The sequence below is a fragment of the Psammomys obesus genome, unplaced genomic scaffold, assembly GCF_907164565.1.
Source record: "Psammomys obesus unplaced genomic scaffold, mPsaObe1.curated_primary_1811, whole genome shotgun sequence".
Lineage (NCBI taxonomy): Eukaryota > Metazoa > Chordata > Mammalia > Rodentia > Muridae > Psammomys > Psammomys obesus.
Window position 1 is genome coordinate 37,640,599 of NW_026585644.1, and position 13,171 is coordinate 37,653,769.

Genomic DNA, 13,171 nt, shown 5'->3' on the forward strand with positions numbered 1-13,171 from the left:
TTTGGTTTGGTTTGGTTTGGTTTGGTTTTGAAGACAGAGCCACCTGTGTCCTGGGTTGTATTCAGATTTTCTGTGTAGCTGAAGACAGTCTCAAATACCTCCTTATCTTTCTGCTTCTACTTCCCAAGCGCTGGGATTACAGACATGCCCTTCCACAGATGTTTTATGTGGTGCTGGGGTCTGAACCCAGGGCTTTGTGTGTAAGCAAGCACTGCACCAACTGAGTTACATCCTCAGCCCTTTATTCATTTATATGTTACGGCTGCTTTGAACTACAGTGACAGGACTTTAAACATTGCAATACTCTGTACAGCTCACAAAATCTGAAGTACAGGTGGGAAATGTACCGACTTTTTGCCTAGTACAAAACTTGTTAGAATGATGTGTTTGTCTGCATACACTCATCCACACATGTTATCTTCGAGAAGACTTTTGGACTGGCATATTAGGGGTCAGGAAGGACAAAATGGATTTTTCTTTTCCCTAAGGAACAGATACAATTTAGCATCCAATCCTAAGAGAGTAATGGAGACCAAAAAGGACAAGACAGCTACACTGGCAACACTGTGACCCTGGTGTTCTTCCCTGGGTATTTATGCACAGGGTGAGAGACTTTACACATCTGTGTGCCATTCGAGTCAATCATTTGCCAGAGCTCAGCCATGAGTCGTCACATGTGGCTGCAGAGGCCCTGGCATTAAACATGCTGTGTGTACTCACTTGGAAAAGCTGGACATTAGCTGGAGGGTCCTTCTGAAAGAGCAGAGTGGCACTAGCAAAGGTGGGGTCCAGTTTACCACACGTCTGTGGAAGTGAAGTAACAGAAGAGGCTGGGACCCTGTCATCTTGTTTCCATCCTTCCATCCACAAGTAATAAAGGTAATGATTCTTCCCTCACCCCTCCATCCCCCTATCCCCTCATTTCCCCATCCTCTCACTCCTCCATCCCTTCATTCCCCACCTCCCCATCCACTCATCCCAGAGTTTTGAGTACAGTGCAGGATCTGTCTCAAAATTCAAATGTGCACCCTTAAGACTCAGTATTCAACAACTACACCAACTACATTTTCAGCCACCTTGATCCTACACCCTGAACGCTTAGTCCTTTCTCCAACATCCCTAGCTTTATGTCCTTCCACATTTGCGCATGCTGCTCACTTTGTTGGACTACCCCACCCCCTCCTTAAAGTCTCCCTTATCCTCCTTTACTCTGGAAATGTTTAATGCTATGGAAGACACTCACAACATAACCTCAAGGAGAGCAAGCTGATAAACCCCTTTACTCAGAATGATTCCAAGTCTGCCGAGAAAGCGATGTGTGCAGTCTCAAAGACAGACGTCGGTAGATGAGGTGGTGGCGCCATCCCCAAGCTGTCCTGACCCCTGCCCTTCTGCTCTCAGATGTTGAGAGAGGAGGGCAACTTTGCCACCCAAATCAGCCTCCTGAGTCCCCAGACACAGCGCTGAAGAGACTCTGTGCCCGCCCCTGCCCCACACTCACACTCTGGTCCACTCTGCCCAGCTTCTGAAGCACCGTCAGGTAGAACTTGAAGAAGAAGCTGAGGGTGAGGGTGCGCCGGAATTCCACCATACCACCAGGGGCATCGGGGGCCAGGTGCAGCTCCTCTGCCAGGCCAGCACTCACGTCCTGCAGCAACTGCTCATTCCAAGACCTGGAAGAAGGCAGAACGCTGACTTGCTTCCTCCCAGCCATCTCTCTCCATCATTCAGTGCAGAGCATGACAACCCAGGCCTCTGTGGGATAGGCCTGGGTTCAAGCTCTGACTCACATGCCATGAACTACACAGCTGCAGGCTGATTCATCCATTATCCTTAAAGGCACACACAACTTTCTCTATATATCTATAGATAGATGATAGATAAATAGATAGATGAAATTTTTCTTTTCTTTTTGAGATTATACTGTAATTACATTTCTTCTTTTCATTTCCTCTCTCTCATATAGGCCTCTCCACTCTCCTTCAAATTCATGACCCCCTTTTTATATTGTTATTGCGCACACATATCTATATATGTATACATTTATATTCCTAAATATAACCCATTTAGTTCATATAGTGTTACTTTTATATATATATTACTAAATCCCAAAAATAAAGTAATCTTAAAAATAATAGTAATCATAAAAATAATAATACATTCTTATAATACACTAGGCAATGTCCTAAGTACTTTAAATGAGTTGTTACTTTGCATTTAATTAAACATTATTGTAGGGAGAAGTCTGATGACCATTTTACCACTGAGAAACTTTGGAATAGAGAGACAAAGTAATAAGACTTCTACTATACATCTCATCAGTGGTGGAGTCAAGGAACCAATTTTCAAGTTCAGTTCTGTCTTATCTATATGGTCACTGTAAGAATCATATAAGGTAATGTCAGTGAAGCACTTGGCACAACTACTACCTTGTAGTAGCCCTGGTTACAGTAGTAGCAAGATTACTAATAGGAATATGAATAGCAATGGTAGTGGCAATGATAACAATAATAGTAACAGTGGTAGTGGAAATAGTGGTGATACAGTAGCAGTAATACTGTTAGCAACACTTCTAACGGCAGTGAGAGGCATGGTGGTAGCCATACTCATAGCAACACTAGTCAAGGAAGCAGTAATAGTAGAAGCAGTAGCATCAATAGAAATATCAGAAACGCTGTTACTGATTTGGTAGTAGCAGTGGCAATCAATAATTGCTACTGCCTGTAGGAACAGCAGCAGCAGTGGTGGCAGCAGCGTGGTGGGAGTCACACTGACGGCAAAAGGTAGCCATAGTAGCAGGAGCAGGGTGCTGCTAGCAGCAAGAGCATTAACAGTGCTCAGATCTTGTAATGCACTAGCCATAGTAAGAAGAGCAGCAGCAGCAATGCTAATAAGATAACCCATACAAGCAGGGTTACCAATGGCCGTGTTCATAATAACAGGTTGAGAACGGAGGGGCCCGCAGCAGTAGCAGCAAGAGTAGTAGGATAAACTGCAATGGCAGAGATGCTAGCCATACAGTGATATTAGAATAACAGCGGCTGTGAGACCAGCAGCAGTCATGGCCACAGTATTAGAAGCATCACCAGAAGGAGCAAGAGCAACAGCATAAGCAGCTGTGGCCATAGTAACAGCCCAGCAGCCAGTGCAGCAGTGCAGGCAGCTTCCTGGTGCATGCAGTCCGTGCTTACTTGGACAGCTGCTTCGAAGTGGTCTTGAAGGCTGAGATGGTTCTATTGGCCATCCCTCCATAGCAAAGGGATAGTTCCTGTACCTCAATGGTCCCTGGCTTGAACAGGACTCTCATGCCACTAGTCACCTTGGCGATGTCATCTTCTCTCCGGGAGGCTTGCTTGAAGGCTGAGAAAAACTCACCCTAAAAAAACCAAAACAAACAAACAAAAAAATTAACCGTTCCCCACAGTCTGAAAGCATAGCAGAAACATAGGGCTGTGACTGAATGGGAGGAAAGAGAAATGCGGAGGGTGTAACTGTGCCTTGAAAATCAGCCAGGAGCCAGTCTCAGGTAGCAAAGTCAAGGCACTCTTAGACCACGTGTTTTAGAAGTTGCAGGCCACACTCCCAGAAGCTGGAAAAGGTCAGGAACTTCCCCGCCTGTCAGGCAATCTGGGGATGAGTGGTCTCCACAGAGCAAGCAGCAGGAAAGAGAAAGGTACCCCCAAAAGAGCTCTCAAAGACCCATCCTGGAGACAGTGTCAGAATCCACCGGCCCCTCCAGAAACCTCAATGCATTCTCCTTGGCACACTGCCTCTCCAGCCGGGGCAGGGAGACGTGGTTACAGGCTGTGTGACACCACATCGTCTGGGCTCCCCAGATGTCCCTCGTGGGTCCCTCCCACCAGCGTACTGCTGATTGAGACATCAGCTCTCCTGTGAGCCTGTGTCCCACTATGAGGCAACTGCTACTTGGTGTTAGAAGCACACTTCTCTCCTGGGCCTGAACCAGGTCGGTCTCTACAGAGAGGAAGATAATACGAATCGCTTTCCAGGAAAGAATCATGTGACATCTGCCCTCCACATCCGTGCTGCTCCTCAGGTTGGTGGCTGCATATTTTTATTAACATCAAAGGCTCTTTGTTCTGAAGGAGCCACGGAGACTCCTCCAGGGCATCGTTCTTGATTGCTGACATGCCTGCAGTGCCTTGCCCAGAGCTGAAGCTGTTCTACAGCAGGCACCGGTTCCATATGCTACTCCCAGGGCCACACTGGTGCCACCAGCTGTCAGGGTAACAGTGTCCTTTCTTGATAAAACTGTCCAGTTCACAGCATACCATCTCCTTTCTTTTATCAAATGCTAGCTTTTGTTAAAGACCGTATCTGAAAAAATAAAAGCTCATCCCTACAAAGCCTGACTCTATCTCCTTTCCCCACTCAATTAAAAAGAAAATTAGTGATCTGTGAAATTCAAAATTCTGAGACTCTTTTGCTCAAAATAGTCTATATAAACACAATCTGGAAAATCATTAGGAGGCCACCTCAGGGGCATAATTGCTCAAATTGAATTAGCATTCTCATTAAGGAGGTCGAAATCTGCAAGAGCAAACCCTTCCCACACTGGCTAAGCACTTCCTGTAACCCATAGCTATCCTGACAGCTGCTCTGCTGGCCTCGCCCAGAACATTTTTATAATAATGTCTGTTGTGGCCGTATTCTCACTTGGTGATTGCTGAGGGGAGTTAAGTACACCAGGCCAAGCCACCCAAGGCACTGCATCTGCCTAAATTAAGTCAGAAAAGATGGCTCGTTGACAGCCAAAATCCAGCAGTGCTGGACCAGAGTAAGGCTGAGGAGGCAACACCCTAATAAGTCCAAGGTCGGCATATGAGCCAACCACACAGCAGCTTCTACACTCAGCGTGTAGGACCCATACACTTCACCTTGGGAAAATAATATCACTGGCACAGGGCAGAAATAGCTGACAAACAGAACTGTTCTTGGGACTGTGCCCTGAACTGCTGGATAATGATCACCATGGGCTTCCGTACATCTACCAGGAACCTCATGAGCTCTGTCCTTCAGTCTTCCCTGTGGTCTGTACAGTGGGTAATAGAGTGCCTATTTTACAGAGAGGAAACACATGTCTCAGAAAGGTGAGACAAGTCCCTCCGGATCCCATGTCTGACCATGGAGTCCCACAGTCCACACCCTGCAGCTTCTCCTTGTCCACGAATGATAGGGTTGGTTCATCAAAGGCAGAGTTAGCGAGAATGGACCCATGTTAAAGCTGCGAGATGCTAACGTGGTTCTGAGACTGTCTTTGGGCTCCTTAACTGGAGTCCAACGGCGGTATAGTTCGGGCAGAGCCTGGAACCACTCCTGCTGTCTTACCTCCCTGCTGTAGGGTATCTCAATGGACAGCAATATCTCCTCTGGACTGAGCAGAGTCTTTCTGTAGCCAGGGAAGAAGGTTTGATCCATCCGAACGGTTCTCCTAGTACCTGTGTGCAGACAAGATGGTAACAGCCACATGCAGATGAGGCTGGAGATTCACTGGAAGCAAAGGACAGTCCATCAGTGGGACAAGTTCCCTTCCACGCTCTTTGATGCCAGCAGAAACAGATGGCAAAACTGGAACCAAGTCCCCTTCTGAGGTCCTTAAACAGTATGTGCTGGTCAACAATCATTTCATGGTATAAAAACACGTACCACAGCCAAGGTCAAGCAGACATGCAAAGTCACTGAGTGTAAAGTCAGATTAAGGGCAAGAAAAAAAATCGTATAACTGCCCCGATCACTGTCTTTTGTCAGGATAGCCGACAAAAATTGTCTCTGGCTAGCTGGCATCTGTGAAGTTAGATTTTAGAAGGACTCCTAGCATTTGGATAGTGTGGCATGCATAAGTAGCACCCAAGAAACCTTTCCCATGTTGTCCCAGTTCGTTGCTGGGGGAATTGTCGTATACTCTGGCCCCAGCACCCTCTCAGGTGAGACTTCCAGGTGGCCACTCCAACTGCGAACCTCCTACAAAGACTGTGGAAATCAATGTGGAGGTTTCATAAGAATAAAACTAAAACTACCATGTGGCCCAGCGATATCCCTTCTGGACAGATACCCAAAGGAACCTACCTCCTAAGACACCCATGTTTATTTTTTCTCTAATCATAACAGCAAGGAAATGGACTCAGCCTAGATGTCCATTGACAGATGAATGGTTAGGAAAAATGGAATTTTAATTGGCCAAAAAAGAAAAATTAAATTATAAAATTTCCAAGAAAATGGGTGGAATTGGAAAACATCATATTGAGTGAAGTAATACAGGCTCAGAACGACGAACAGTACAATTTCTCTTACCTGAAGGCGCCAGCTTTGAATGTTTTCTATATGTACTTTGAAGGGGTGAGTGTGGGTAAAGGCCAGGAGACTAGGAAAGGACCTATGATGGGGGGAGGGGTGGTAAAAGGCCTGTAAGGGACACGGATAAGAGAAGTAAGCGAAGATAAATGATATAAAATAGAGAAAAATCCTGGGGATGAAAGGGTATGATGAGGACAGGGTAAGGGACAGGAAGCTAGAGGAGAGGCCCAAACAAAACTAGTAGGTATGAAGTTGCTGTAGGGAAACTTGTTACTTTGTATTTAAAAAAGGGGGAGGGGAAGAAAAAAAAAAGAAGACAATGCTTAACTCTCTCAGCCCCACAACTTGAATTGATTCCCCCTGAAACTTCTATGAATCCAAACCTTAAGGCCCTGGGGAAATCACTGAATTTGTGGGTTTGTTTCTCTAGAAAGTGATCCATACAGTAGGACTGACTTTCTTCCCACAAGTCGTTCTTTCTGGCTATCTGCCGCAGGCAACTCACCTCTAGACACAAGTGTCAGCTTGGCTCCGCTGGCCATGAACACGGGGTTGAGGTCAGAGATGGGGCTAGCGGTGATGATGTTTCCTCCGATGGACTAGGGGGGACAAGCAGAGAGCGAGTCAGAACTGCCCAGATCCCTGTATGCAGGCCGGGTGGTGACAGCTGTGGCAGGGGTCAGCTGTGGCAGGAGGCATCCTAGGACCTGACTCCCTGATCAGCCCAGTGAGCCACGGCCATTCAAGGCAATGCACAATCCTGAAATCAAAACACTTGGTATGGGTCCTCAGCTCTGAGAAACAAGTATGTGCCAGTAAACTGAGGCACACTCTTTCGAACTGTTTTTTTGTTCCCAAACTTTTTTTTTTTCCTAGAAAGATTGAGGTGAGTTATCCCAGAGGCTGGAATGAATCAGTAAAATGAAATCCAAGATAAAGATCAAGGAAGAAAAGGATGACTTAGAGATGAATGAATAGTTGGCTCTTTTTGGATCTGAACTTCCTGAGGATTTGACAAAAAAAAAAAAAAAAAAAAAAAAAAAGCCAATGAAACAAGAATCAGATGGAGGTTCTTGTTACAGGAACCAAGGAGGAAAAGCAGTGTGAACTGAGACCAAACCCTTCACAGAAGCACGTTTAGGAGAACTAGGGAACTGGCTCCTTCTGCATTTGTGTTTCTTCAAATGAAACTAGCACGTCCTTGGATGGGGTAGGGGGGTTGCAAGTATGCTGTTCTGTTTTAACTTTAAAGGCAAATTTCAAAGAATAGAACGGGAAGGAATTTCTTGTCTCCCAATACCGGAACCATGTGAATTCAAATAGAGCAAAGAACATAAATAGGATAAAATAGGAATGTCAGGGCTGCTCTGAAGATGGCAGAATGGTCAACAGATGGACCCTTCCCTCCTCTCAAGGAGGCTCTGTGCTTCTGGTTCTCCTCTAAACTCTAAAGAGGCTCCAGGTCTGGCTTCTCTCTAATACACCTCGCATTCACTTCATGAGAAACTGGACTAACTTGAAAAAAGAGAGGCAGGACACTGTCTCTCCAACCTTGAGGGAGAACTGAGTTTCTCAGTGGCCCATAGACCACCTTCATGAGAGGTATCCAGGGACTTATTAAAAACCAGATCTACGGGTTCCATCCCTCCTCTTTGCCTCAGATCCAAGGACTCACCGCCACAGACTTGACCTGCTTGCCAGCAAACCAGCGCAGCTGCTCCAGCACACCTCTGAACACCTCCGTCTTTTGTTCCGGGAGTTCAGCGACTGCACCCACCAGCACACTCTCCACCAAGCTAAGAGGGCACGAGGCTCCGAAGGAGATTCCTGTAGGCACATGCCGGAGATAAAGTCGATCCGTGCTAGAAAGACCTTTCTTATGCAGCTCCTGTGGAACTGGAGCCAGGGTCCAGAGAAGCTGCTTAACTAACCATGCATGACCCAGGACTATGCCCAGACCTCGGGATCCTATCATCAGCACGCTTTACTGTAACCCAGCAATTCTCAACTCAACAACAGTGAAAACCTCTGGAGGCGAAGCTCTGCCTTAAAGGGGGAGGGGCACACAGCATTATCACCCCCACCTCTCTATTTCCATCTTCACATCATTCAGTGTATCATCATCAACACCCACATTATCGCAGCCTGTTCCTGGCCATGACCACCATGTATGCCCAGGGAGAGAGCCGATGAGGACTACGCCCTTCCTGGCTCACCCGTGCCCCCGTACCAGGTGGGCTCCAGGGGAAGCAGGTGGCAGCCTTACCCTCAGGCCCACGCTCCACTGAATTCAGTTCAGGGATCCAGGCTGGGCAGACGATCAGAGGAAATAGCATGTTCTTAAACTTCATTTCAATGCCTTCGGGAAAGAAGAAACCTGGGTTAGAGACCCTAGCAATTTCCCCATGTTTAGCATCACGCTGGGCACCAGGAGGGGGCTCTGGATTAGGAAACAGGACAGGCGAGGAGGAACTAGGCCAGTTATACTCTCTGTCTTTCTTTTTCAAAAACAAGTGAAAGAAATGAAGTCAGATTCACCGCAATGCATTTGCATCGTGTGGTGGCATTGGAGGCGTTAGAAATCACAAGACATTAAGGAATGTTCGGAATTCTTCCAAACACTTTGTAGTTTAACTTGCTTGATACCCCTCTGAGGGGGGTATAGGTTTCTGTTTACAGATGTGAAATCTGATGTGTGGAAATATCCAACTTTTTTTTCAAGTTGTATTCATATATTTATGAATATGTATATAAGATACAGACATATAAAATATATACATATATATACACACATCTCTGTCTGTCTGTCTGTCTGTCTCCCCACCACCCACCAACTCCAGTATATCAAGTCTTATCAGGACTGAGCCTCCTCTGCATGTCCAACCTTTACTTAGGGCTTCTACATGTGTGTGCGCATGTGTGCAGCGTAAGCATGTGCGTGCTGTGATGTACATGTGGGTGTCAGAGGACAACTTTCCAGAGTTGTCTCTCTGCTTCCACCGTGGGTCCTGGGGATGGGACTCCGGCCACCACACCGATGCAGCTAGCATCTTTTCCTCACTGAGCTGTCTCACTAGCCCCAAATGTTCTGCTCACATCCACAGTTTAGAACATGCATGTTTCAGTCTTGGACCCAGTCTTGGTATAATAGCAAAAAACCCATCAAATCCTTAAATTCAAACAAAAGAAGAAAATGAGATATAAAACGTCAAGTCTGTCTTTCAATCTCCAATATCTCTGTCTGGGTTTCTCAGGGTGAGTGGTCTTGTGGGACTGCATCTTTATCCAGTTACCATCTCTACCCCAACTAATCGAGTTAGAAGCCTCCACAGATGCTGCACTTCTGTCCCTTGCACCCAGATGATGCACTGTCTCCCTCAGTCTTGCCAATGGGGTTGCAGATGGGGAAAGCTGAAACAGACACACTTGATTCTCCATCTTGGTGTAGCTTAGGGCTTCAAAGGGCTACCCTGCTTGAGGAATCCACTCCCAAGCCAGGACACCGACTGATGCAGTGAGGCCCATTTTAGGAAGGTTTTTTCCACAGTCACTCCCCTCACACCCTGCATTGGCTGTTTGCAGGTGTTTATGTTGTGACATGTGTGCATAAGGAGGGGGTAGAGCAGATAGAAGCAGTCCTGAGATATTATCTCTAATTGTGTATCTCATTAGATCTTATTATAACCCAGGGCACCACCCGGTTCATGGAGAGGGGCATGTCCGGGGTCAAAGCATCTCCAAAGGTCCTTTTAGCTATGCTAATCTTAGTCTCTAAGGCTCTGGCTATATAGATAAAGGGCCTGAGAGCCACAGCCATATGGACAAGAGCACCAACCACCACGGATGCTATTAAGCCACAGCCTTCAAACACATACACCCTAAACACAGTGTGTGTCAAAACTACAGATGGGGGCCTCTGTACCACATTCGTGCTTCTGCAGACACAGTCAGTACTGTGCTCCATCACTGATCCAAGCCAGCCTCTCTTCTCTAGGCTGAGGGTCCAGCCAGAATCTAAGGAGTTGAGCACCTTCAGAAACTAGAGACAGACTCCAGGCAGCTGCTTTTATTCTCAAGCACGTTGAGTTATCATGACACACATACCCTAAACAGAGATCCTCTGAGCTGCCCTTCACTAGGCTATGAACTTCTTTGCTATCACTAGGTTTGGGATACCACAAAACAAATACCAGGCAAGCTACATTTAGAAGTAGATAGGCAATAACAAGGACCTGGGCCCTCTGCCACCACCACTGTTGACTCATGGAACACCAGGGATGAGAGTACGCAACCTGAGCCTCCCTGGCCTGTTCAGCTATGGTGGGCCCAGACCTAGATGGTGTCATGGTCCAGCTAACCTAGGCATCATTGAACATGTGCAAACATGTGAGTCCTTGGTTTCAAATCCCCAACACCCATGTAGAAGACTAGGGCGGCTATACATACCAGTAATGCTAGTGCAATGTAGGTAAGCATAGCTCAGGGTTCATTGGGGACCCTGTTCCAGGGATGTATGGCAGCACATGAAAGAGCAGGACATACACTTCATTCAGCCATGACATGTATACACATGCCACATACACACACCATCTGTAGACCTCTAGCATTGGTCAGACAGACACTGGCCTGGGCACCCTTAGCCAGCATTTTCCCCACCCTTCTAGATTAGGAGAGCTGTGGGGACAGGAACTTTTTCTCTTAGATATTTGTGCCCCTAGCTCTTCCCAGAGGTGGGGAGGATCACAGCTGGCACTCTGTGGATATTCGTGGAGAAAATAAGCAAGTGTGAGGATCACACCTGATATCCAAGCAGCCCTCTGAGTGGTTATCTCACCCTCATACGCAGCAATGGAAGACAAGGAGTGGATTGAACCCAGCCTCACTAACTCCAAAGCCAATGTCTTGGGAGTCCATATGTACTGAGCGTCTCAGTGGGTTCCCTGAGCGTCTAATAAGGCAATGAGTAGAAGCAGGAGGGAAGCTCAAGGAGAGAGAAGGGGGATAGAAAGAGCCCAGCAATACCGAAAGGTCCCCATGCAGCCTCACCTATCTCTGTGTTCCCTACCACCAGCTTGGCATCAGGGTGCTGAGCTTTGAGGTCCAGCAGTTCCCCCATGGTCGAAGCCTGGATCCAGGTTACACGTTCTCCTTCAAAACGCAGCAGCTTCCGCGGAGTGTCTTTCAGCCTCTGGGAATTATAGTTGGCTTGTTGTACTGTCTGCTTCCTGCCACCATTCCCCCCCAAGGAACCACTAACATGTCTGCAGAGGGGTTAGCCATTTACTGACTTGTCTAATATTGAATTCAGAAGGAATTGCTGTATAGGCTGAGGGCAAAAGTAAGGGGAATTACATGGAGTATAAGGTGCTCTGTTGGCCCTGTTCAGTACATCATAACACTCTTGAGAAGAGCTTGGTGAGAGGGGCACCCGGAGCCTCACCGTTCCAGCTGGAGATCAAGGAGGTTATGGTACCTGCCCAAAGTCACCTGCTATGAGGAGCCCAAATCCCAGGTTCCTGATGCTGCCTCAAACTGTCTCCAGGAGACTCAAAGGACAAGGAATAGGAAGGATTAGAGGTCAGGATGATAAGTGCCCAAAGAACAAAGAGGATGCAGAGAAGGGCTGAATCTAACCACTGAGTAGGGAAAGAAATCTCCGGTATCAAAATGATGGTGTCTTCACAGTCCAGAGCGGGATATGCTAGTGAGGCTGATAACCTATCCTCTGACCTGCTGAACCTTTGAGGCAGTCTTTATGAGCCAACATCCCCAAGAAGCATGAACCAGAGAAGCACTGGAGGAGGCTTGATTCTTTCTTTGTAATTAATATAAGTAAAAGTGAGAAAGTAGGCGTGAGGATATATCTCTAAGATAAAACCTCAAGCCTTGCATGTCCTTTGAATGCAGCTCTGTCTTATGTTGCCCTTAAAGAGTAAGCTACATGTAGAGGAGGAAATAGACGGCTTGGGGGGGGGGGGTTACACATAGAGATGGCCAGGGAGGTCCACAAATTGATATAGAGTGGTGTTGGTATAATGTTCTTTTAAAATGTATATGCCTTACCCTTGTTAATTCAAATGCTGATTTCCCCACCCCCAACTCTCTGGTTTCAATCTGGATATTGCATTGTGATACTCACTCTTGTGTAAACAGGACACAAATAAAGCAACTAGATACAATGTTGTGCAATGGGAGGAGCCAGAGGACAGGAAAGAGGGGAGGAGCTAGAGAACAGGAAGGGGTGAGAAGGAGGAGGAGCTCGAGAAGAGGAGCACGAGGAGAGCAGAGTGGGAGGAGAGAGCTTGGAGGACTTGGAGCATGAACCAGACCTAAGATTTCACAAAAAGCAAGTATAATGTGGGAAATCTAAATGTCAGGAAACTGAGGGCTTGGAGGTTTAGGAGGGAGTAAATATTGCCCAGCATTGTGTTCTAGATTAACTAAAAACCCAGTCTCTGTGTGGTGATTTGGTTTTACAGCTGCTGAGGATTAACAGCAGCGCTACCAGAAGTTAAACCCATAGTAAATTTTAATTGCCACCTACAACAGAGTGGATACAGAGTGGCTATTGATACATAGTGTATTACTATAGAGACCAGTCTCTATTTTTGTGGAGCTCAAAGACCATCAAGAAGCATGGACATGGGCCTGGAGAGATGGCGAAAGCATTAATTCTTCCAAAGGTACTGAATTCAATTTCCAGCAACCACATGGTGGCTCATAACCATCTATAATGAGATCTGGTGCCCTCTTCTGGCATACATGCAGACAAAATACTGTATAAATAAGTAAATTAAGAAAGGAAGGAAGGAAGGAAGGAAGGAAGGAAGGAAGGAAGGAAGGAAGGAAGGAAGGA

At 46.6% G+C, this 13,171-nt stretch overlaps 1 protein-coding gene across 1 annotated transcript in view; it reads right to left on the reverse strand.

Moving 5' to 3' along the window:
- Positions 1 to 13,171, reverse strand: part of Xdh (xanthine dehydrogenase) — a 66,579-nt gene that overhangs the window by 29,080 nt on the left and 24,328 nt on the right. The window contains exons 9-16 of the mRNA XM_055627501.1: positions 11,362 to 11,503; positions 8,582 to 8,674; positions 7,991 to 8,142; positions 6,821 to 6,914; positions 5,350 to 5,459; positions 3,192 to 3,376; positions 1,502 to 1,673; positions 721 to 804 (exon numbers count right to left, since the gene is read on the reverse strand). Of these exons, the coding sequence (XP_055483476.1) occupies positions 721 to 804; positions 1,502 to 1,673; positions 3,192 to 3,376; positions 5,350 to 5,459; positions 6,821 to 6,914; positions 7,991 to 8,142; positions 8,582 to 8,674; positions 11,362 to 11,503 (1,032 nt within the window). The remainder of the gene's footprint in view (positions 1 to 720; positions 805 to 1,501; positions 1,674 to 3,191; positions 3,377 to 5,349; positions 5,460 to 6,820; positions 6,915 to 7,990; positions 8,143 to 8,581; positions 8,675 to 11,361; positions 11,504 to 13,171) is intronic.